The 23,438-nt window shown below is 41.9% G+C and overlaps 1 protein-coding gene across 1 annotated transcript in view; it reads right to left on the minus strand.

Annotated features, from left to right (window-relative positions):
- Positions 1–23,438, minus strand: part of CUNH11orf65 (chromosome unknown C11orf65 homolog) — a 65,638-nt gene that overhangs the window by 16,278 nt on the left and 25,922 nt on the right. Inside the window, exons 4-6 of the mRNA XM_040977243.1 lie at positions 11,025–11,078; positions 10,699–10,899; positions 9,207–9,337 (exon numbers count right to left, since the gene is read on the minus strand). Of these exons, the coding sequence (XP_040833177.1) occupies positions 9,207–9,337; positions 10,699–10,899; positions 11,025–11,078 (386 nt within the window). The remainder of the gene's footprint in view (positions 1–9,206; positions 9,338–10,698; positions 10,900–11,024; positions 11,079–23,438) is intronic.

Below are 23,438 nucleotides of genomic sequence, written 5' to 3' on the forward strand. Positions count from 1 at the left end.
TGAGCCATTATGCTGGGCTCACATCAAGGACTAACAGGACATAACAGCACATTTACACAAGCCTGGGTGGAACAGCCTACTGTACCATCTAGACTATGTGGTATAATCTATCATGCCCAGGCTTTGAAACCTACACAGTACAAGGTTGTATTAAATACCACAGGTGATTCTAACACTTAGATCCCAGAACCAGCCCTGCTGTCATGAGACCAAGCATTCTAACAAAACCCAAAGCCTCCTGCTTCAGGTCAGTGCTCACAGACACAGTCTGAAACCCACTGCTGCATCAGGCAGTGCCTTGTGCTGTGGTGAGCTGGACTGGTTCTGACAAGCAACACTGCCAGCCTTGCCTGGGCCTGTCGTGCATTCCTGAGACTTTACCTGTTCTAATGACTACGACAGCCATGCATGGACCTAACTTAGTGCTGTTCTGGAAGCCTAAGGGACTGCCTTTACCACCTTTCCTCCATCCCTGGGTAGACTGCAAAGAACTGCAGAACTGTTTTTGGGATTCAGTATCAGGATACTGCAACCTAACATCAGGCACGTCTTAACAGTTCTGTCCCCAGGCAGAGCCTCTGGACTTGGCTCAGTGCTCAGTGGAGGTCTGTCACTCTAACAGACTACACACTTCCCAGAAAAACATCAGCTGTGGCCAGATGCTGTAGTTCAGGCCAGCATTAGGAGACCTTTGAATGACTGAGCCTCTGAAGAACCTTGGGGAGGACAAAAGGATAGAAAGCATAACTAGTATGATTAAAAAAAAAAAAAAAAGCTTTTCAAACTTGGAGATACACCCATCGCAATACAGGAAGTCACCCATCAGATTTCACACCAGCCACTCTACCAAGATGTTAATAAAGTTCTCCAAGATTAAAGACAGAGGATCCTCAAAGCTATAAAATAAAGAGGGGCACATGTATTTGACCACATATTTCAGCAGAAACTTTACAGGTCAAAACTGAGACAACATTTTTACAATACTGAAGGGAAAACAATCTAACACCTACTAGCCAAGAATTAATGTATCTGGCCAAGCTAACCCTTAGGTGTGAAACAGAGACTGGGGTTCCTAGAAACACAGAAACTGACAAATGATCACTCCCAGACCTATCTTACAAAAAATGAGAAAAGGAGTTCTAGATTAAGCAAAGAGGCGTGAACAGTAAAGAAGAAAAACAGTAAAAACAGAAACTCACTAGGTAAGACTACACAGTTTCAGAACTTCACAGAAGTACAGTACATAAATAATTTATATCTGCATTATGAAGATTAGAAATCAACCTAAGGGCTGGCATTATGGCATAGCATATTAAGCTACTGCTTGTAAGTCAGCATCCTGTATCAGAGTACTGGGTCAAGTCCTGGCTACATGGCTTCTGATGCACTTTCTGATAATATGCCTGGGATGGCAGCAGAAAATGACCCCAGACCTTGGACCTGTGCCATCCATGTGGGAAATCCAGATGAAGTTCCAGGTAACCGGCTTAGGCCTGGCCCGACCCCAGCTGTTACAGCCGCTGGGGAGTGACCATCAGTTGGAAGACCTCTCTATCCATCTTCCCCTATCACTTTTTCAAATAAAAAAAATTAGTTACATCTTGAGAACGATAAATACAAATAATTATAGGTGAGTTTTGTTGACATACAAATATGTGTGATGGGACATCAGAAATTCAAAACTAAGATCAAGTATCATATGCAGTGACTAAGACACCAGTTGGCATCCCATAGCTAAGTGCCTGGTTTGAGTCCGAGCTCTGTTTGCCATGTGGCTTCCTGCTGATGCACATACTGTGTAGCTGCAAGCCACAGCACTACGGAGTTTGGCCCCACAAGAGAGACCTGGACTGAGTCCTAGGCTCCTGGGCTTGGGCCTGTTCCAGTCCTGGCTGCTGTGGCCATTCAGAGAATGAGCAGCAAGTGAAACACCTCAGTCTACTTCTCTTTCAAACAACTGATCTTTTAAAAATTTTAAACGTGTGAAGGAATGGAGCACAAATGTAGATTTCTTTCACTGATTTTCACACATCAAAAAATGAATTTAAAGTTTCTATCACTTCATTATAAGCATAATGCTTTTTGTAATCCTCATGGTAACACAAAACAAAACAAAAAAATCTTTGATACACCAAAAATAATATGCAGGAAACCAAACTCATCAATAGGGAAAATAATTTAACCATAAATGAAAATTGTAAGAGACAGAGATAAGCTACAATGAAACTAGAAGCAGAGCAAAAATCACAGGAATTACAAAATCTCAACAAATCTGAAAGAACAAAATTCATATTGAGCACCTTTTTGGACCACAATGAGGCAAAACTAGAAATAACAAGGAAAACTTTGAAAATGATATGAACACACAGGAATTAAACAACTTACTCCTTAGGGATCAGAAGTCAAATGGATTGAGAAAATTAATTCAAGAGGTTAAAATATTTTTTGAAATGAGAACAGAAAAATGACATTAACAGGGAAGTTTATGAGCAAACAATGGCTGCAGCTGAAGGCAGGAAGGTCTTCTATAAACAACTTCTTGCTGTACCTCCAGAAACTTGAAATTCAATTTAAAAATCAGAGCAGAAACAAATGCAACATATACTAAAAACAGCCCAGTGAAGTGAAGAGCTTGTTCCTTTTAGAGATCAGCAAATTTGACAAGCCCCCACGTAGAAAAAGAAAACTATGAGGGAAAAATCAAAGATGACAGAGCAGATGCTGTAACTGGCACCATGAACATATGAAGCATTGTTAGAGATTATTACAATTACACCCCGACAAGTCTGATAACCTAAAAGAAATGGACAAATTAGTGGATACACAAATCTCACTGTGACTGAATCATATACGGAATCTATAAACATTTCAATAACAAACAGATTGAATCTGTTGTAAAAAACCTCCTGAGGGGGAAGAACACATCAGAGCAAGATGATGTCACTGCTAACTCGGAAATAATTGAAAGAAAAACTAATAACAAATTTTCTTAAATTATTCCAAGAAATAAAAGATGAAGAAACTCCAAACTCATTCTAGGAGCTCAACACTACCTTGATAGGAAAATTAGACATGGGGCCTGTGGCGTGATGGCTCAGTGGCTAAATCCTCGCCTTGCATGCACTAGGATATCATATGTGCACCAATTCGTGTCCTGGCAGCCCCACTTCCCATCCAGCTCCCTCCTTGTGACCTGGGAAAGCAGTTGAGGACGGCCCAAAGCCTTGGGACCCTGCATCCATGTGGGAGACCTAGAAGAAGTTCCTGGATCCTAGCTTTGGACTGGCTCAGCTCTGGCCTTTGTGGCCTCCTGGGGAGTGAATAGTGGAGTAAAGATCTGTCTCTCTTTCTCCTTGTATATCTGTGTTTCCAATACAAAAATAAAATAAATCTGCAATAAAAATAAATCTAAAAAAAAAAAAAGGCATGGAAACCATGAAAAAAGAACCTGATAAAAGAGCATAAAAATCATGAAGAAAACAAGTCAGTTCCAACTCATGCGGCTGGCATTGTGGCATGGAGGGTAAAATCATTGCCTAGAAGGTTGGCATCCCATAGCTCCTCTTTAAAGACTCAAGTGCTGTGTTCTTGCAACTCACAGGGAGACCTGGATGGAGCTCAGGATTCTTGGCTTCAGCCTCATTCACTCACTCCCAGCCATTACATCCACCCGGGGAGTGAACAAGTAGATCAAAGACCTTTCTGTCTCTTCCTCTTTTCTTATTTTGTTACTTCTACATTTGAAGATTTGTTTTATTTATTTGAAAGGTAGAGTTACAGAGACCGGGAGGAAGAGACAAATATGTCTTCGATTCTCTGATTCATTCCCCAAACAGCCACAAGGGCCAGGTCTGGGCCAGACCAAAGCCAGTGAAAAGAACTTCTTTTGAGTCTTCACCTGGGTGCAGAGACAAACACTTGAGCCATCCTCCACTACTTTTTCAGGCACACTTTTTCTGGGAGCTAGACCAGAAGTAGAAGATTGAGTACTTGAACTCCCACCTCTATGGGATACCAGTGGCACTGTAACCAGTAGCTTAGCTTGATATGCCACAATGCTGGCCCCAATACATGAATCTTAAAAAGAAACCCAATAGCACATTTAAAGCATTCTTTGTGAGCAAGGAGGTAAAAATGGCTTAGCTTATGAAAACAATAAACCTGGTATGTCAGATGAATAGAACACAGAAAAAAAATCATATACATCTCAGATGTAGAAAAATAGCTGAAAACATACAGAATTATTTCATAATTGTAACATTGAACACATTAAAGAAGGAAACATCTCAGAGTAATAAAGGTCATATGTAACACGCTTAAAAAATATTATGCTGAATGAGAAGCTCAAAGTTTTTAAAAATCTGGAGCAAGACTAGGATGCTACTTTAGCCATCTGTATCCAACACAGTTTTCAAAAGTCTTAGGAAGATAAATCATGAGAGAATAAAATATAACAACCCAATTGGAGAGGAGGAAATCAAATTCTCATTGTTTTCACATGACATGACCTTATCTGTCAAAAGCCTCAAAGATTTCACCAAAGGATGGCTCAAGGCCTTGGGCTCCTGCACCCAGGTGGAAGCCCCAGAAGAAGCTCCTGGCTCATGGCTCATGGCTTAGGATCAGCTCAGTTCCAGCTGTTATGAGCATCTGGGGAGTGAGTCAGTGGATGGAAAGTCAACCTCTTTCTCTGTCTCACCATCTCTGTGCAATTCTCCCTTTCAAATAAAAGCAAGTAAAACAGAATCTTGGCTCAGTGCGGTAGCCTGGTGGCTAAAATCCTCACCTTGCATGCACTGAAATCCCATATGAACCACAAATCGTATCCCAGCTGCTACACTTCCCATCTAGCTCCCTGCTGTGTCCTGCGAAAGCAGTAGAAGATGGTCCAAAGCCTTGGGACCCTGCACCTGTGTGGGAAACCCGGAACAAGCTCCTGGTTCCTGGCTTCAGAGAGGCTCAGCTCCAGCCATTGCAGCCACTTGGAGTGTGAACCACCAGATGGAATAATGTTTCTCTGTCTCTCCATCACTCTGTAAAATCTGACTTTCCAATAAAAATTTTAAAAGTCTTTTTAAAAGCAAGTAAAACAGAATCTTAAAAAACAGACTGCACCAAAAATTGTTAGTGAATGAAGTGTGCAACTAAATCAGTGTATAATAACCAGTAATTTTGTTATATTCCAATAGTAAATTAGCTTAAAAAGAAATCAAAAAAGCAATTCTATGTCTAATTTCTGGAGAAACATACAGGTCTTTACATTAAAATTAAAATATAATACCAGAAATTGAAAAGGACACAAGGAAATGGAAAGAAATCCCGTGTCCATTGATTGGGGGTATCAATATTCTAAAGTGTCCATATTATCAACAACAATATGCAGATTCAATGCAATTGTATGTAATAGAATCTAAATGACTTTTGTTATGGAAGTAAGGGGACACTACTAAAGTTGTATCGAACAATAGCAACAAAAAAGACCCCAAATAACCAAAGCACTGTTGAACAGAAATAAAACAAGCAACACACTTCTAAACACACTTCACAAAGATGTGGCAATGAAAACAGTTTGGGAATGGCGTAGAGGCAGTCGCTGAAAAATGCATGGCTTTTGGCCGGTGTGAGTACCTGACCTGTTGGTCTGGGGGTGTGGGTTTGCAAAGGCCCTGGGAGATGAGATCAATGGGGGCATGTGGAGACCTGGGGGGTCCTGCCCAAGCACATGAAGTGAGCCTGGGGATTTCTGCATGTGCTTGTTCCCAGGAGGGGTTAGGGGAAGGAGGGGAGGGCCCTAGGTTAGCATGCTGGCATGGAGTGCTGATGGACTGGGCTTTGGGAATGTGAGCATGCTTGGGTCTTAGGTTGGCAGAGGGGTAGGATCCCAGACTGGCACAATATGTCAGAGGACTGGGTCTGCGGACGCATCTATGAGCTTGGGTCCCTGGTGAGTTGGCAGAGCTTCAGGACAGCCTGCCACCCAACCAGAAGACTGGGCTTGGAAGGCCAGGGTGGGGAACCTATGCACCCTTGGACACAGGGACCGTGGATTGAGCAGGGAAAGGGGAATAGGGGTGTGTGGGAGGGAGGATTACTGAGGGAGTATGTTGTAGGTAAGGAATGGTTTCTGGGGAACTTCCACCAACAAGGCCACAATACTTACAGATAAGCAAGGGGGCTGAGACCCAGTGGCTTGGAGGAGGGAAGCTGGGTCAGACCGATGCACCCACCTGCATGGGAGACCTGAGCTGGGCTACCATCAACCACCACCTTCTGGTACACACTAAAACTAGGGCTGGGGGCCTACCTGGCAGGGCTAGATCATAGTACCAGTCAGTGAATATCAGGACAGGGGATGGGTCATATTAGGCTGGGCCATGACATCAACCAGAATTCCAGAGAACTAGGTCAGGGAGCAGATTCCAGGGGGATATGTGGGTTCACCCTTTAGGACTGCAATATTTGCTGGTTTGCTCAATGGCTGCAGGTAATAACAAGCTGAGCTAGGCATGACCATGGAATCCCCTGGCACTCATTGGTACCAGGGCTGGGAATAGGCAGAGTTGGTCCAGGTTGCAACACCCATACATGCACTCAAGAATAGGGTATGCAGCAGGCTGGGCTGCAACATTCACCAGAACACACAAAGGGTCAAGACAGAGGGGCCTAACTGTGTTGGGTAAGGGACTGGCAACCACTGAGACATGTGAGATCTGGGTCTAGGACTGGGTCTGGTGGGGGAACTTGGGAAACTCCCCTGGTGGTACAAAGCTCCCATTGGAAAGCATGTGATTCATGCCTGGGTATTGATCAGGCTGGGTGAGGCTGCTCTACTTGTCAGCAAATGTGTGGGTTGCACCTGGGCTGTGCTGGGGTGGGGGCAAAGTGGGGAGGATCAGGTAGGGCTGGACTAAAACTCAGACTGGCATTTGCAGGAGCCAGGATGGCATGCAGGTCATGCTGGGCTATGCTAGCACATTACTGGTTTGCATGAGCCAGGGATAGGGACAGACTGGGTGGAGCCAACAGATGCTCATGCTGCAGCAGCCTAGCTCTGGGGAATGGGCTGTACCAGGCAGGATCAGAGCAGCCACCAGCACGACAGGATCTGTGGCTGGAAGGGGGCCTGGTTGGGAAGCTAAATGGATGCCCGGGGGTTGGGTTGCAGTTCCCACTGGTGAGCGTGAGAGCCAGAATAGGGGCAGGAAACTGGGCTGGATGTGGCTGCCGTATACCTTGGTATGGGTGTAGACTGAATATGGGGCGTGCCTAGGCTACAGCAGCCACTGGTGTGAAAGCAGGATTGGTGTGGGATGGGATGGGATGGGCTAAGTCTTGGCACCCAAGTCAAGCTGGGCCAAGGAGCCACTGGTGTACATGAGACCTGTCACTGGGAGGGGACCTGACAGAGGAACTTGGGGCATTCCTGTCAGGACATATAGTCCCTTCAGCTGAGTACAGGAACCAAGACGGGTAGAAGCCTAGACCAGGCCAGGTTACAGTACCTGCTAGTACTGTGGGTCAGGTCTGGGGATGGACCAGCCTAGGCCATTTTTAGCATCCACTGACAGATATAAGAACCAGGATGGGGTGCAGGACAAGCCTGGTTGGGCCATAACACCAGTCAGTTCACATTAGGGCTGGGACTGGGGGCAGACTAGGCTGAGCCAGGCTGCAGCACACACTGGCAAATGCTGAGGTCAGATGGCCCATGCCACACTGGGCTACAGCATCCACTAGTACATATAACACTTGGTGGGGTGAGTCCTGTGGGGAGGAGGTGGTGGGGCCTCCCTGCTGGGCCATTACTCCTGCTGGGGAGCATGAGAGTTGGGACCCAGGGTGGATCAGGCTGGGCATGGCTGTTTTGCACCTGCTGGCTTACATATCAGCTAGGTTGTGGGGAGAGCCAGTTTGAGCTGATCCATCATGTCTTCTGGTGTATGCATGCTCCAGACTAAGTGCAGGCTGGTAAGGCTTTGCTGCAGCATCAGCTGGCAAGTGCTAGAAGTGAGGGAAATTTTTTGTCAGGCTGAACCACCTAGAAGTTGCAAGATCTGAGGCTAAAAGTGGGCCTAGTGGGGAAGCTGTGCACATCCATCTGACGGACTGCACATCCCATCAGTGAGCATGAGAACCTGGGCTGGGGGTCGACCTGGCTGGACAGGCAGTGGCACCCACCACTGTAAGTGTGGCCTGGATGGTGCAGTCAAATGGGCTGAGCAAGTACAAAAGCCAAATGGGATGTGAGATAGACTGGACCAGTCTGCTGCACATACCATCTTGTGCAGTAAACCAGTCTCACCCACTTTGCTCTAATATTTGACCCTTCCCACCCTAATCAGCTATGTAAATATCAAAAATTTTTTTTAAAAAAAAGTAAGAACTTTTAGTTTTGTTTACGGGTAACTTAATTTTTCTTTCAAAGTTCATGTTTTCTTTAACTTCATACTTATTGACCTCATTTCATGGCTTCTCATTTAAGGGAATATATAGTAATGGAGTAATAGAGACTACCAGATCCAGGTGTGAAGATACAATGCAGCATGCATCCTGCTTCCAAATCAAAGATAGACTCCCAATGAAACTGTTGGACATGTCTAGACAATAGGATGCTGGACTGTCTGACATTGTACCAGCAATGTCGGGGCACACTTAAATAAGAGATTGATAGAATTATAACTCCTTAAGAAGGACTGTCTATTGTAACAATATGCATACATTGGGATAATCAGTCGGGGGTGGGAATCCCAGACTCTATGCAATTGTACCATAAAATTTAAAATAAAAATTAATGTTTATGTTTTCTGTGTTCTATTTAAGAAATTTTACATTTTAAATGGGTCTTACTGCCCAAAACTGAAGTCACTACTATTTTCTCCTTCCATTATTTTTAGCTGCATTATGGGTTTGGCCTTTCTATTTGCATCTATAAGTTAATTTCATGTGTAATGTGAAGTATGAGTCAAGGTATATTTTCCTGCATTCAACATCGCATTTCTTGAGGTTATGTTTTCTCCATTTCCCCGATACCATCATTAAAAATCAGTGTGGGGGTGGGGTTTATTTTACCTTGTTTCATTGATCTATTTGTCAACATCACATTATGACTACAGGAACTTGACAATTCTTCAAAATCAGATAATGCAAGTTCTCCAATTTCTGTAGGTAAGATACTGTCTCAGTCACTGAGTATCGTTCGTACTTACATTTGCCTCATCCATTCTATTTTTTTAATTTTTCTCTTCCTTTCCAAATCTTGTCTTCTCTTCAGTTTAGAGAAATGGAATTCACTTTCCTTTTTTTCTTGCACAATCTCACTTTCCCCAAGTATCCAAAACTATCGAGAAATGAAAACACAAATATTCAAAATGCTGAAATACTGATTGCAAAATTATCTGGTTCTAAGCAAGAACGTTTGTGTTTAATATGAATTTAGGAAAACAGTAACAGAAGAGAGGATAGGTTCTTTAAGGCATTTCTAATTAAGTGTTGCACCAGTAGTACTTTTGAGCTTCCAGAAGCATATGCTATAGAAAGATTTTAAAAGTACTAGTGTATTGGGGAATTATTTACTGATTGAATGAATGGACATACACATACTCTAAGAAAGCCTAATCTTGGGCCCGGTGCGGTGGTGCAGTGTTTGAGGTCCTCACCTTGCACGCCCGGGATCCCATATGGGCACCGGTTCTATCTCGGCTGCCCCGCTTCCCTTCCAGCTCCCTGCCTGTGGCCCGGGAAAGCAGTCGAGGACGGCCCAAAGCCTTGGGACCCTGCACCCATGTGGGATACCCGGAAGAAGTTCCTGGATCCTGGCTGTGGATCAGCATAGCATCGACCGTTGCGCTCACTTGGGGAGTGAATAATGGACAGAAGATCTTCCTCTCTGTCTCTCCTCTCTGTATATCCGCCTTTCCAATAAAAATAAAATAAAAAAATAAATCTTTAAAAAAAAAGTCTAATCTTCTCACATGAATATACCTGGCATGTTCTTGGCCGTGTTGCTGTGAAATGACTGATTCACAGAATACAATTAGCCAGCACTCCCCTGCACCTGCTCCCACCCCAGAACACACTAGTCCCTCGACCAGGTCCCCAGGCCGCTGTTTCCTTGCATGACACATTCTGCAGTGTGCCTACTTTTCTTGCTTCCAATTCTTACCTGCCCTACCCATCATGCATACATACTACATAACAAGAAGAGTTTGCTACCCCATCCCAATACCATGTATTTTTCCCCTAAGTAAGCCACTCTAAAACATCCTCCTTATGCAACACCTTCCTATTGAAGAAGCAAACTACTTGAACGAAAGGACTGGTTTCTTAACCATGGTCTTCTCCAGCATCTGCGATACTTGTTATAGGACATAAAGAAAGCCTGTTGAATGAATGCACATCTTGATTTTCAATGTTCATGCTTAGCATGAAAACATATTGCAGGCTGCAGACTGCATCTTGAGTATGAAATTTGCCAGATTTCAGAGAATATGCAAAGATATTCTAGTTGACAAAGCTGATTACTAAAAGAAGCAAAGGGATGGGAGGAAGCTCACTGAATTGCTCTACCTTGAAGTATTTCTAACTCCAGAATAGTCATCTGAAATCTTACCAGTTAAATTACTAAGATTACCTTAATTAAAAAAAATTTCAAGAGAACAAATGGATTTCTAAGCATATAGTGTTCTTATTTCTTTTTACCTTATCAGAGACAATTCTCCAGCCGTTGTTTTCTATGCGCTGGTACCAACCACTCCGATCTTCTTCCTGAAGCTCGTTATTTTTATCATGAGACACATGCTTTACTGAAAATTTTGTGTAATCTCTAGGGCTATTAGCACACAAATCTTCAATATGTCTGTGAGTGAAAATTTTATAGTATATATCAGGTGGAAATTTATCCTGTATGTGGAAAGATTTCAAAATATCATTGCAATGCCAGAAAGGTATGCATTTTAAAAATTAAAGCTTTTAATTTCATATAGATGTGTTTTAAAACCAGTACATAAGAAGTCATCTTTACTTACTCCTCCTAATCTGAACCGTACATGAATGCCAGCTGCAGCATCCAGGAGCTCTGCCTAGAAGAAAACATACTCTTCTTCAATAGTCTGTATACATCAAAGTACTACTTGTCACAATTATCTTAAATTACTGCTATGCAATACAGAAATATAAAGACCATGTAATTTGCTCATCATAAAGCTGAACTTTCAAGTCTGACCCTCAACATGTGATTTTATATTATAGGAAAAGTCAGGAGGAAAAAGACTGGTTTGCATGACTTCAACATCAGATGACAATTTCTTAACCAGCTTTTGTTCTGTCAGAAGCCCATGTTTAAATTTCTGTCAGAGGTGTACATAATAGATACAACTTTAGTGTTCCACACTGAATGCAAAGTAGGAATCAAAATTCTTGGTCTCTTATCAGAAGACAATTCAAGCTTATTTCCTGATAATGTGAGTTGAAACATAGATAATATATTGTCCAGTCTGTAATGCTTGAAAGATAGTTTGTTTTGCAGAATTTTGTCCTCCTTAAAAAGCTTGTGAATTGAAGTGTGAGCTTCTAGCATAAAACGTTTTTTCATTTTGAACCATGACACTATGCTACCTTAAAAAAATGAAGAGGACAAATTTTAAGAGTACAGCCATACAACGCCATCTTGAATCCCTGTTGGTCCAGGGTCCTCTGAGGCAGCCAGGCAGCTTCACCCAGAGTTACGCTGACTGAGCCTTATTTAATAGCCAGGTGAACCTGCCAACCTCACGCAGCACTGAGAGTTGTGTAAGAAGTTCACCCTGAGTGGCTACCCTCAAGAACCTTCCAAGGAAAGTCAGGAGGCTGGGTTCACCTGTACTGTTTCCCAGACTGCAACTGTGCAGCCAGCCTTGAGTGACTCAGCCCCAAAGTCCCCGAGATTCACACAAACAGCTCTGTTCACTGCTCTGTGTTCCTGGGAAGTGACACAACAGGCCCCGAGGTCTGCAGTAAAGAGGAGAATGGGCTGTCCCTCCACCCATGACCCTGCGGCACTGGGAGAGCCTTCCACGAGTGACTTAGCTCAAGGAAGCTCCTTAGAAGCACCTCAGTGTACTCATCCAGCTTTCTATGCCAGGAAGCCGGGCATCCTGACTTCACAAGCTTGACCCACTGAGGCCCAGGAAAGATACAGGTGGTACTACTCATCCTCCTACCCCTCAGAAAACATCCGGGCAGCCTGACCTGAATGAGTTTGCCTCTGGATATCCAGTAAAGCTGTTCATAGTCACTGATGTTTCTCCCAAACTCCGTTTTGTCCATGGAACTTGCAGGTGCGCTGTTACTGGCATGCTGCACTGTACCCACGGGGCACGCCTAATGTGGCCTTCAACAACTGACATTTACCATTGCTCTGCTGTGACATGAGCTGACTTGCTCACATTGCCTGCTGGAAAGGCCTTGCCCCAATATGTGGGAAGTCACAAAGGCCCACAATTGGCAATCACACCATCAGAAAATGCTCTTCTTCTACCTGCTGATAGAATGGTACAACACCTGTAATGTTGATTATAAATGACCAAGCTACATGAGCATTCTCTTAAGGCAGCCATCTGGAACAAAGCCCAACAGTTTTTCCAACAGACTTCAAACATGAGTGAAAATCACCCTGTAAAGTTTGTAGAAGTCACTGAGGTGCACACGTAAGGAAACAAGCATTAAAAGCAAAAAGGTGTGACATCTCTGCAAAAACACAAGATTCTAGCAACTCCCCCCCGAAGAAAAGGAAACTGAAAACTGTCAAATAATCCAGAAACAATATTCTAAGGACACATAACTTGATACAAGGAAATTTAATTATCAGGAAGATCATTTCAAGAAACTCAGCTAAGAGACAGCATTCCAGAGAATCAAAGAGAAATCCCAGAGCTAAAAGAGAGCAAATGAAATGAAAATACAATTGAGAGCTTAAACACCACAGTGGATTAAACAGAAGAGAGCTTTTGTAGGCTGATGCAGATCTTTTGCCATAGGCTAGTCATAAATAAATAAATAAATAAGAATCAGTACAGCTTACAAGACTTACAAGTTATTGGAAAATGTATAAACCATCACTTAAGGGTGTTTCAGAAGAGGAGAAGGGAATAGACCAGAAAAACTGTCCAATGAAACAATTGCTGAAGGCTTCTAATATTTAGGCTGAAGTCACTCATAAGACCTGTAATAGACTTCAACAAAAGCTATCCTCTGAGGTATTACTACAAACTATCAAAAGTAGAAGACAAAGACTACCAAAACTAAGAGAAAAGCTCCACGGATGGAATCTTAATAGACTTTGTAGAGAATTATTAATGAGTCAGGAGAAAATTGGATGATATGAAGGTACTTCAAAAAGTTTCCTTTGGGGCCTGGTGCAGTGGCCTAGTGGCTAAAGTCCTCACCTTGAACGCATTGAGATCCCATATGGGCACCGGTTCTAATCCCAGCAGCTTCACTTCCCATCCAGCTCCCTGCTTGTGGCCTGGGAAAGCAGTTGAGGACGGCCCAAAGCCTTGGGACCCAGCACCTGTGTGGGAGACCAGGAAGAGCTCCTGGCTCCTGGCTTTGGATTGACGCAGCACCGGCCGTTGCGGTCACCTGAGAATGAATCACTGGATGGAAGATCGATCTTCCTGTCTCTCCTCTCTTTTTATCTGACTTTGCAAAAAAATGTTTCCTTATGTATAGAAACTGCACGGTCTTTCATCCACTGATGGCTATCTGGGTTGATTGTGTATCTTGGCTTATATGAATAGTGCTGTTGTATGAACACCTCACATGTGAATGAACCATCTCCTGGATGAACTCAATCTGTTTCCTCCAGACACGTATCCATAAATGCAACAGCAGGTCACATGGTGGATATATATTTAGTTTTGGGAGGCTCTCCATTCTGTTTCCATAATGGCTGCACTAATTTACACTCTCACCAGCACTGCATAGCAGTACCTTTACTTCCACATTCCCACCAGAATGTCTCATTTGTATGCCTATCATCTTATTTTGGTTTTGAGTTGTATTTCTCACATGGATAATTATATTGAGCATCTTTGTAAATATTTGCTGAGCCTCCCTGTTTCTTGAGAAATTTCTAATCAAATCTCTTGCCCATTTATTAACTGGATTTTTGTTATTATTGAAACTTTGGTTTTGAAATCCTAATAATCCTGTATTACTGAATGGCCTTAGAATGTTTCACTCCTTTTCCATTTTTTTTTAAAGATTTATTTTTATTATTTTTTATTGGAAAGGCGGAAATACAGAGAGGAGAGACAGAGAGGAAGACCTTCCGTCCGATGATTCACTCCCCAAGTGAGCACAACAGCTGATGCTATGCTGATCCAAAGCCAGGAGCCTCTTCCGGGTCTCCCACGCGGGTGCAGGGTCCCAAAGCTTTGGGCCGTCCTCGACTGCTTTCCCAGGCTACAGGCAGGGAGCTGGAAGGGAAGCGGGGCTGCTGGGATTAGAACTGGTGCCCATATGGGATCCCGGGCGTGCAAGGTGAGGACCTTAACCACTGTGCCACCACCGCGCCGGGCCCTCCTTTTCCATTTTTAAAGAAGAGCTTGAGAAGAACTGGTGCTGGGTCTGGTGCATTAGCCTAGTGGCTAAAACTCCTTGTCTGGCACTGCTGGGATCCCATATAGGTGCCAGTTCCTGCAGCCCTGTTTCCCATCCAGATCCCTGCTTGTAGCCTGGGAAAGCAGTAGATGATGGCCCAAAGCTTTGGGACCCTGCACCTGTGTGTGAGACCTGGAGGAAGCTCCTGGCTCCTGGCTTCAGATTGGCACAGCTCTGGCTGTTTCGACCACTTGGGGAGTCAATCAGCAGGCAGAAGGTCTTTCTGTCTCTCCTCCTCTCTGTATATCTGACTTTCAAATGAAAATAAATAAATCTTAAAAATAAAGAGAGAAGAACTGGTGTTAATCCTTCAGCATTTAGAAGAAATCTGCAGTGAGGCCATATGGACCTGAATTTTCTTTGCTGGAATTACTGATCCAACCTGATCATTTGTTACTGGTTTGATATAGTTTTGATATTATAGATGTTCAGAGATTTCTCCTGGGTATTGCAATTGTTTAAAACACAGTTGGTGATAACAGATCCCACTGATTCTTTTATCCCTTTATCTCTTGTTTGCATCTTCTAGCTTTTCTTGCTTACTTAAGCTGATTCAATTGTCTATTGATTTTATTTGATAATGGAACTCTTATTGATCTTTTGTACTTTTTCATTTTTCCACTGATCTTTGTTGTTGCCTTCCAATTTTAGATTTGATATTCCTTATTTTCTAGGGTCTTGAGATGCTGCATTATTAATTATTTGATATCTTTTTTCCCCCAAATATGGGCACTAATTTCTAGAAACTTCCATATTGGTACTGCTTTTACTGTATTCCAGAAGTTTGCGTGTGTTTCCTTTTTTTTCAAATATGTTTATCATTTTGCTTTCATTTTCCATGAACAATTGGAAGTGTATTCATAGTCCTAAAAGAACAATGCCAACGAAGAATACTTCATCTGGCAAAGCCATCCTTCAGACATCAAAGAGAAACAAAGATGTCGTAAGAAAATAAACGGCTGCAGGGCTGTATCTCAGTGCCCAGGACCCAACAGCAACACTGAAGCAAAAGGACAGCTAGCATCCTGAAACACCAGTGTAACTCAGCAGCACAGCAGAAATGCAGAACAGCCTGCATTGTACAAAAAAAAAATCAAACTACAAAAATGAATAATAAAGGAACGTAGAATAAGCAAAACAACCAGAAACATTTGGCAAATGAGTATGTCTTTGCTTAGCAATAATAACCTTGAATGTAAACGCTTTAAATTAAAAGGAATAGACTGCTTGAATGGAATGAACAGGATCCAATGATAAGCTGCCTCTGATAAATCCACTTTACCAGTAAAGACAAACAGACTGAAAATGAAGTGATGGGGAAAAGCCCCACATAGTGTATAAATGGAAATCAAAAGTAAGCAACAGTAGCTATGTTTTTACCAGTTAAATTAGGTCTTAACTAAAAAGTTACAAAGGAAAACAAACCAGGTCACCGAACAGTAATCAAGGGATCAGATCAAGAAGATGCAATAGAGCTGTAAATACATACACACCCAACAAAAAAGGTACTCAACTGTATAATGCAAATATTACATCTAAAAAGGAAAATGGTCTCCAATAGTAGAGACTCCAATACTGCAATTTCATCAGTGAAGATCACCTAGCCAAAAATTAAAAAAAGGAGAAGCATCGAATCAAAGTAAACTGTAGAGCTAATGCCCTTAACATTTACACAGTACACACTTTCTTCCATTCAGTACATAAAATATTTTTATGATAGATCATATGTTAGGCCACAAAGCAAGTATAAGTTCGGAAGAATCAAAATTCTAGTACTTTATCTACTCTGACCACAATAAAATATGATTCAGATTAAAATAAAAAAGTAAGGAATGGACAAACACATGCAAACTATTTAGCATTCTCATGAAAGAACAATGGACCAAAGAAAAAGATCAGGAAGGGAATTTTGGAATTTCTTGCAACAAAATAAAAATTAACACATAACATATCAAAACCTGTGGCACATAATAAAACTGCTACTAACAAGCAAGTTTATAGGCATAAACATGCACATATTTTTAAAAGGCTTCAAATAAACAACCTAACAGTGAAAAAAAAAATGAAGGAATTCGCTAGGCAAGAAGTCAAAACCAAAAATTAGAAAGAGCATAAAAAATAAAATGAAGATAAAAATACAATATCAATAAAACGAAGAGTTGCCTTTCTGATAAGAAAAACTGGCAAAACTTTATAGTCGTATTAACCAAAGGATATGAGAAGACCTAAATCAGACACCAAATACAACATTATAATTGATACCATAGAAATTAAAAAATTAGGACATGTGTGAATTACACAACTAAAGGGAAAAGCTAGAAGACATAGAAACAGTTGTAGACATGCAGCCCATGAAAATTTAATCACAAGGACACAGAAAACCTGAAAAACCCATAAAAAGTAATGACATTGGATCAATAATAACATATCTCCCCCACAAAATCCCAAGTTCCCATTGCTGAGTTCCACCAAACTTCCAAGGACAGATCAGCAATAGTTCTTCTCAAATGATTTTTAAATATCGAGAGGGTGTAAAACCTTCCATATTAAGCTAATGACCCAGCATCACCCTGATCACAAGACCAGAAAAGAACGTGGCAAAATAAGAAAGCTAGAGGCCAATCTCCCTGATGAAGGAAGTTGCAAAAAATTCTCACAAAGCACAAGGAATTGAATCCAACAATACAGCAAAAAGATACACCATAATCAACCGGTATTTTTCTAAATGATACAAGTATGGTTTGAGTCATACAAATAGATGATTCATATATAACAAAGGACAAAAACCATACATACATTTGTCTCAATAAATGCACAAAAAGCACTTAATAAAACTCAACATCCCCTAAAGATGGAGTCCTCAAAAACTGGAAACATACCTCTTACAACATAGTCTACATATGACAAACCCACACCTAACTTCAATCTGTGTGGAGAAACTAAAAGCACTTCCTCCCTGACCAGGAATGCAATAAGGAATTTCAATCTTACCACTCTTATTTTCAATATATTAGAACTATAAGGTGAAACATACAGAAACAAACACACATAAATCAGCAACTTTCTCATACCTCTTTAAGAAATTTTCTTACAATGCAATTAGGAGGCAAACGATACTTTCAATAGATACAAGATAGTATCTAGGAAAAAAATTAGCCAAGAATGACAACCACGGGCACCCAGTGTGGTGACTAAAGTCCTTGCCTTGAACGCATTGAGATCCCACATAGGCACTGGTTCTAATCCTGGTGATCCCATTGCCCATCCAGCTCCCTGGGAACTTGTGGCCTGGGAAAGCAGTCGAGGACGGCCCAAGGCCTTGGGACCCTGCACCTGCATTGGAGACCCAGAAGAGGCTCCTGGTTCCAGGCTTCTGATTGGCTCAGCTCTGGCCATTGTGGTCACTTGGGGAGTCTAACATTGGACAGAAGATCTTCCTCTCTGTATATCTGACTTTCTACTAAAAAATAAATAAATCTTAAAAAAAAAATGACATCCACAACAGTCATGAGAAACACCAAGAAGACTAACTGAGGAGAACACCAAGAAATGGAAAGACAGCTCATATCCATGGCTTGGAAGAATTGGTAATATTGTTAAAATAACCATACCACCCAACACTATAAATTCAGTATAATTCCTGTCCACAGACCCACAATTCTCTTTACAGAACAAGAAAAATAATCTCAAAATTTGAACAGAATATCTGCAGAGACCCAAACAGCCAAAGCAACACTAAGCAAAAAATGCTTCATAACATGCAAGACAATGCCAACAGCACAGCATGGTCCTGGTGCGGAAAGACACTGAGACAGAGAAGCCAAGCATAAATCCACACATTTAGTTTTATCTTCAAAGACAGCAGAAATATACACTGGAGAGTGTAGAACCATTTGATAAATGGTGCTGGGAAAAACAAATATCACATGAAAAAGAAAAAAAAAAAAAACTGGACTCCTCTCTTTCATCCCATACAAAGAATAAATTCAAAATGGGTTAAACACAAATTTAAGACTAGAAGTTCCAAAAGCACTGAAATAAAGAACAGAGGAAGTGCTACAGAACACAATCTAAGCAACACCTTTTGATAGGATCCAAAAATCACAGGTAACAAGAGCAAAAGTTGCCAAGTAGAATTATTCAGACAGGGAGCTTTCGTACAGCTCACAATCAACAGAGTCAAAGGGCAGCAGAGAGGATGGGAGGAAATGCTATAGCCGCTTCATCTCACAGTGGTAAATTATGAATATGTAATTTTGCATGTTAAAGCAACAGCAAGAAACCAACGCTTTCTAAATTTTTTATTAAAAAGTGAACAAGTGACCTGTACCACTTCATGCCCAGATGCTCCACCTCCTACCCAGCTCCCTCCTAACATGCCTGGTTAAGTGGCATAAAATGGCACAAGAACTTGGGCTCTGCCACCCAGATGTGAGGTCTTGGAGTTCCAAGTTCCAGGCTTTGTTTTGCCTTTGCCCTAGCCAATGAACTCATTTTACTCATGTAAGAGGCAGAGTTAGAGAGAAAGAGCTTTTCCATCCTCTGGTTCACTCCCTAAATGTCTACAACAAGTAGGGCTATGCCACGCTAAAACCAGAAGTTTTTTCCTGGTCTCCCATGTGAGTGCAGGGGTCCAAGCACTTCAGCCATCTTTGGAGGCTTTTCCAGGTGCATAAGCAGAAGGCTGCATCAGAAAAGTAGAGCATCCAAGCACTGAGCCAGTGCCCATATGGGCAGTGGCTCAACCCACTATGCCACAATGCCAGCTCTGGAGCAGCTATACTAATTTCAGATAATGCTAAAATCAGGGCAAGTAAAATCAGTGTTAAAGAGAATCATTGCCCGGTAGAAGAGGTCACTGCTCTGATGCTATAATGATTCCTAATGCATATGCACGTCACAGAAGGCCTGAGTATGTGAGGCAAGTCCAATCGAAGTACAGGAAAAAAATATAAAGGGATCCACTATTGTAATAGAAGATTAATATTCTTCTACCAGTAAACAGCAGATTGAGCAGGCAAAACAACAAACAAGACCATAATCAACTGGATATAACTGAAACCTGTAGAAAACACTTTATCCAGCATCAACAAAACATACATTCTCATGCTCCTATAGAATATTTAGCATAACAAACCACACTGCAGGCCATAAAATACATCTGAAATTTAAGAGAATATAAATCAAAATATATTCTCAGCGCACAGGGGACCTGATCTAGAAACCAGTAGTAGAAAGATAATTAGGAAACCATAGGATATTAAACAATACACTGTAAGCAAAAATCCAAATAAAAATTGTAATAAAATTGATAAACTTCTGATCAGGGCAACAGACAGAAAACAGAAAACACAAATTATTAGCGTGACAAATCACAGAGGACCAGCATTCATGAATCCACACACACTAGCAGGGGAGTCAAGATTTACAATCCTCTGTTGACAGACATTAACCTAGGTGAAATGGACCAATGCCCATAAAGACACGATTTTCCAGCTTATACAAAAAGAAATAGACAATCTGAATAGGCCTATGTGTAAAAATTGAATCAGTAATCAAATCCTTTCAAAACAGCACGGGCTCAGATGGGTTCAGGAATGAGCTCTCCCAAAGCTTTCATGAGCTATAAGAGGTGTTTGGCCTAATGGTTGAATGTCCATGTCCCACACTGGAGTGCCTGGGTTTCTGCTGCCTGCTAAGTCAGGCCTTGATGGGGCGCCAGTAATAACTCCAATGCTATGTCCCTCTACCCATGGAGGAGAACTTGACTGACTTCCGGGCTCCCGTCTCTGGCTCAGGCTGCCAGTGTGCGGAATGTGAATCAGCAATTAAGACTGCGCTATCATGTGCACATGCTCTCTGCATCTCAAACAGATCTTTAAAAAAAAATTTTTTTTAAATAAATTGTATTATTTAAAACTCTTCTAGAATACAGAAGCAAAGGTAGCATATTTTATGAGGCCAGAATTACCTTCATACCAAAACCAGTCAGGCATAAGAATGGAAAACTACAAGCTAGTAGTTCTTATGAGCACATGTGTGAAAATTCTCAAAAACATTAGTGAATCTAGCACAACCGTGTGTAAAAAATCATACATCATGACCACGTGATAGTTACAAAGCAACAGTCATTAGACAGGAGTAGAAAAATAGGGAACTCAGAAACAGGGCAGAACACACATGACCACTGCTCTAATTATAAAGGTAGTGCTGCAAAGCAGAGGGGATGACAATTGACATTTTTTTCATTTTTTACTGGAAAATCAGATGTATAGAGATAAAGCGAGACCAAGAGAAAGATATCTGATCTGCTGGTTCATTCCCCAAGTGGCCGCAACAACCAGTGCTGAACTGATCCGAAGCCAGGAGCTTCTTCCAAGTCTCCCAAACAAGTGCAGGGTCCCAAGGTCTTGGGCAGTCCTCTACTGTCTTCCCAGGCCACAGGCAGGGAGTTGGATGGGAAGTAGAGCAGCTGGGACAAGAACTGTTGCTCCTATGGGATCCTGGCACATGCAAGGTGAGGTAGGCAGCTAGTTCAGGGTTACCAGCTTGGAAGCCACTCCCACACCATCATCTAGGGGTTCCCTCCTGCCCACCTGTGACTCTCACCTATCACCTGAGAGGGGGTGGTATTGCATTGTTGCGTAACCACTCCCCTCATATAAAGGCTATCAATATAGCTAGAATAAGGCTATAAAGAAGGCTAAAAGCCCCTATATAAAGGCTCACGATGAGGAGGGGCTCTCTCTTTGGTTGGGTTCCTCTCTGGCATTCTGGACACTTGCCTTCCCAGTACCTGCCTGCTCTCTGGCTTCCGGAGGATAGGGAACCCCCGAGCATGGCCCCTGTGTGTCTGTATTCCTCACCTTCTGCTCACTTCCGGGGCAGGTCAGTGAAGACAGCAATGTAAGATGCTTTGTATTTCTAATTTGTGTACTATCAGGAGCTCCAGGAGAGGTGAGGCCTAGCAGTAATGGGATGTGGGCAGAGAAGCCGGGGAAAGGTGGATGTCTGCAGCTTTGGAAGTGTACCCAAGTTGTTCACTGTATGTCTCTTAGGGTAATTTATATTACTGGGGAAGCTGGGACATAGGTCTTCAGCTTAATGGATGGACTTCAGGGTAATGACCATTTGTTCCTCTTGGGGTTATGACTGACTGGATTGCCATGTGGATTTGTGATTTGCTATTTATAGAGTGCCCTGTTATCACCAAGCTTGGTTAATAAAGGCTCCTTAATAAACTTTAGACTTGTCTGGCGTGATCTCGCTTGCACCCTGCAATAAGGACTTTAGCCACTAGGCTACCATGTCGGGCCCAACTGTCTTTTTAATAAAATGTTTAATCAACTGGATATCTCTATGGAAGGACATAGATGTTGACTTCTCCACGCTACACGAAAAAAAAAAAAAAAATTAAGCCCAGTAGATTCAAGATCTAAGTATGAAAGGTAATTCTGTGAAGTTAATCCGAGAAGGTTGCTTGAGCTTAACTTGGGAAAGGTATAGAAAAGGCTTATACTCACAGAAAAGATATTGGTAAGTTGGACTTTATGAAAATTAAGAACTTGTTCACTGGAAGACATTGCTTCAAAATAACCTAGGGCTTGTGGGAAGTGGTCGAGATGTGGATAAAACAGGAATGGCTATGAATTGCTAGCTGTAAATCTAGCCAATAGGTACATGGTAGCTTGTTAAATTCTTTCAACTTTCATGCATATTTAAAATTGAAGTGCTATCAAACATGTATTTATCTGTGGGCACTGCTGTTTTGATGCATATGTGTGCACTGTTTAATATCCAAGTGAAGGTCTGTGCATCTTAAGATTTTTAGTTTTGATTAATAGCAGTCACTATTTCTGGGGCACACTGCAACACCCACTGTGTGGATACAACGTGTAATGGTCACTTCTGGGTAACAAGGAAATCTATCACCACCACCTTAAAACAAAGTACATTTTCTTTTCTTCTTTTGTGTTCTGTGTAACAAAATCTGTTGACTTTGTGAATGATTAGGCCTTATGTTTAACCCAGTAGGTACACAGTGCTTAGAAATTTCAGTGCTTATAGGAAATGCCTAGAATTCCAAGAACCCAGATAAGGAAGGAATTTGCATCCACTAATCCAATGTCAAAGAAACACACCCTCATCAGGAATTTATCACCACTGACTGACTTTAAATCAAGAGTTGGATTTTAGATCAAAGGGGACTCCATCAAGAGGGCTATCATAACTGACCTTGGCATTGTGCCTGACAATAAACTAAGCCCATTATTTCTCCCTAACCACTTCAAATATTTATCAAGCTGATAATTATCAAGTTGAGATTATTCAAAAAAATTTCTCTACCAGCTATTTTAAATCAAGCTAACACTTTTCATAGCAAAAATCCAAGGAAGGACTTCCTTAAGAATGAGTAGACCAAAAAAAAGTGTGTTCATAAGTTATCTGACCAAGGGCTTGAGATTGAACCCATGTGACAGGATCCAGCCCCTCCTGGCTAGCCTCTGTAAGTCCAACGTGGCCTTCCTGCCCTTTATCAAAAGGAACTCATTGCTTGAGAGAGTGACACAGATGGCCTCGCTGGACTCAACTGATTTGTTTCACCAACAGATAAAATCTTGGCCAATATGATCTGGAACATTGGGTATAAGGGAATTCAAGCTCCAGGAAGAAAAATTCCGTATTTGGGACAGAAGGTAAGTATGATAAATATAACGCCCATATCAACTGGAACCTGGGCATCATACACATTTTCTTAAGAGCTTACCACTGCCAATCAATCAAAGCAAGGTCGCAAG

The sequence above is a fragment of the Ochotona curzoniae genome, unplaced genomic scaffold (genome assembly GCF_017591425.1).
Source record: "Ochotona curzoniae isolate NIBS_2020 unplaced genomic scaffold, NIBS_Ocur_1.0 contig_2723, whole genome shotgun sequence".
Lineage (NCBI taxonomy): Eukaryota > Metazoa > Chordata > Mammalia > Lagomorpha > Ochotonidae > Ochotona > Ochotona curzoniae.